Consider the following 2,967-nt stretch of genomic DNA (forward strand, 5'->3'; position numbering starts at 1 on the left):
TAGCTGCTAAAAGACTTCTCTAAACATATGAAGGATTGTTGCCTATCTCTGCATCCATAAAAGAGAAATTTGGAAAATATCTTGATTTATATACCCGATAGAACAAAAAGTGAGTGTTATGAACCAGGCGTCAAGCTTGTTTAGCTAGCATAACTAAGTTGAAAGCTTGGATATCTCTAAAACCCATTCCACTTCTTTCTTTATTAGTACAAAGCTTTTTCCAATTGATCCAATGGATTTTCTTCTCATCTTTAGGCTGGCCCCACCAATAGTTTGCTACTATGGAGTTAATAGAATCACATAAAGCCTATGGGATTTTAAAAATACTCATAGAGTAGGTGGGAATAGCTTGAGCCACAATTTTGATTAAAATTTCTTGCCCTGCTTTTGAGATAAATTTTTCCTTTCATCACATCACTCTATTAGTAATATTTTCCCATAGATCTTTAAAAGTATTGACCTTAGATTTTAATCCAACCATTGGCAAGCCAAGATACTTTTCACAATCCTCCATAATTCTTGCACCCAACAAAGCTTGTATATCATGCTTTACTTCTGCTCTTGTATTCTTGCTAAAAAAAGATAGAAGTTTTCTGTCTATTAATAGCTTGACCAGATGCCGATTCATAGTACTCAAGCAAGGTCAGGAGATACTGACATACCTCCACAATAGCTTGGCAAAAAATAAAGCAATCATCCGCAAAAAGGAGATGAGAGATACATACCCGATTTGTACATGATAGAATACCATGAAGATTTTGTGATGCCATTTCCTTTCTTATCAAAGATGAGAGACCCTCAACACATGGTAGAAACAAGTATGGGGATAAAGGATCTCCTTGTCTTGCTAGGGGTGACAAAACCTTTAGGCTCCCCATTTATAAGCATTAAATAAGAAGCAACAATCATTGTTTCCATTGCTAGGTGCACCCATTGAGTATCAATGCCCAATTTGAGCATGATATGCCAAAGAAATCCCATTCAACCCTATCATAAGCCTTACTAATGTCCAATTTAATAGCCATCTACCCTTTCTTCCCTGTTCTTTTATTCCTCATCATGTGTAATACTTCAAATGCTACAGTAGTATTATCAGTAATTAACCGGTTACGAAAAAAAGTACTTTGTGAATCTGATATGACATTGGGCAAGATAAGTTTTAACCGATTAGCCAAGACTTTGGACACAATTCTGGAAATAACATTGCCTAAACTGATAGGCCTATAGACAGAGACACTTTTTGGATCATTTTCTTAGGTATCAAGACTATATGCGTATAATTCATCTTATAGAGCATATGACTCGAATTCAAAACAGAAAGCACAAAATTAGTTACATCATTACCCACAATATGCCAAAAATTTTGGAAGAAAAATGGAGACATACCATCAAGTTCAGGTGATTTGGATGGATGCATATGAAAAAGAGCTTACTTAACCTCCTTTGGTGTAAACAGTTGAAGGAGAGTATGATTCATGTCAAGGGTAACCACTCTATCAACCTAGTCCAGGACAAGATCCAGATTAGTTGGAGTAATAGAAGTAAATAAATTCTTGAAATAATTTTCGGCTATCCTTGCAACATCATCTTTGGCTTTGCACCACCTCCCTTAATCATCCAAAATTCCTACAATATGATTTTTCCTCCATCTCTTACTTGCTCTCTGATGAAAATACTTTGTGTTCTTATCCCCTGTAGGTAACCAAATTGATCTAAACCTCTATCTCCAAAACAGCTCTTCCTAAAGAAGTAAAGCATTTATTTCATCTTTCACTCTTTGGATCACATCAAGATTATCTACATAATTCATTGCTATAAGAGTCTCTTGTTTTGACTCCTTCTCTTCTAATTTTGTCTTCGAGTAACCTAGTTGTCTACTCCATCCCACCAAAGCTATATGGCTCTTCTTGATTTTTTCAAATAATCTATATATCGGGCTACCCATGGAAATTTCACCATTCCAAGCTTCATGAATAATACCCTCACATTCTGGATGTGTTACCCATTTTTCCTCAAATCTCCTAGGGATTTTTTTCCTACAAGCTATTTGTGTATCAACATTAGTTGTGAGCATTATTGGAACATTATCCGAATAAGATGCTTGAAGATGAACAACCTTGCTGCTTGGAAACAAAGCCCTCCACTCAATTGTAGCACATGCTCTGTCCAACCTTTCTTCAACAAATGCTTCTCCAGACCGACTATTCCTCCATGTAAATTTATTCCCATAGAAACCAAGATCAATTAAATCACTTTGCAGCAATACATTGCAAAACTCCTCCATATGTTGTATTGGCCTTGGAATTCTGCCTTGCTTCTCATTAGAGGTTAAAATCTCATTAAAGTCACCAACACATAACCATGGTAGCGTGCTTTTAGAGTGTATATGTCACAAATATCCCCAAGATTCATGTTTACGATGCTCCTCCAGTCGCCCATAAAAACCTATAATCCTCCATGGTGAATTCAAATCATTCATAATATGTGCATCAATATGATTAAGGGAATAAGTCTGGATATGTAAGTCCACTTGTTCCTTCCACAACATGGCCAAACCACTAGCTTTTCGGACACAAGGGACAACAAACATCGATTGGTAATGTGGATTAGCTTAAATATGTTTCGTCTCATCTATTGTTTCTTTTGTTTCCATAAGAAACAAAATTTTAGGAGCTTTTTCCCTCACCACATGAGAGAGAATAGTGGCTGCACAAAGGTTCCCAAGCCCCCGGCAGTTCTAACTTATAATATTCATTGTGCTCGGCTCCATCGTTTTGCTTGTTGAAATAGCATCAGAGACCTTAGAACGTTTTTTCAATCCAATAGTCTCCTTAGCATGAACCTCAACCTTATTTCTTCTTTTCTCTCCCACCCTAACATGTGGCTTGGATATTGCCTCAGAGTGTTTTAATTTTCTCCACTTACGCTTCTTAGGCTTGACAACTTCTTGTTGATCATGTGGTAAGG

General features: G+C 36.7%; 1 protein-coding gene across 1 annotated transcript; it reads right to left on the bottom strand.

Moving 5' to 3' along the window:
• Nucleotides 1–1,741: 1,741 nt before the first annotated feature.
• On the bottom strand, nucleotides 1,742–2,284 carry LOC126705022 (uncharacterized). Its single transcript, XM_050403985.1, has one exon. It carries the CDS (start codon nucleotides 2,282–2,284, stop codon nucleotides 1,742–1,744), a length of 543 nt encoding a protein of 180 aa, XP_050259942.1.
• Nucleotides 2,285–2,967: the final 683 nt, after the last annotated feature.

The sequence above is a fragment of the Quercus robur genome, chromosome 11 (assembly GCF_932294415.1).
Source record: "Quercus robur chromosome 11, dhQueRobu3.1, whole genome shotgun sequence".
Taxonomy (NCBI): domain Eukaryota; kingdom Viridiplantae; phylum Streptophyta; class Magnoliopsida; order Fagales; family Fagaceae; genus Quercus; species Quercus robur.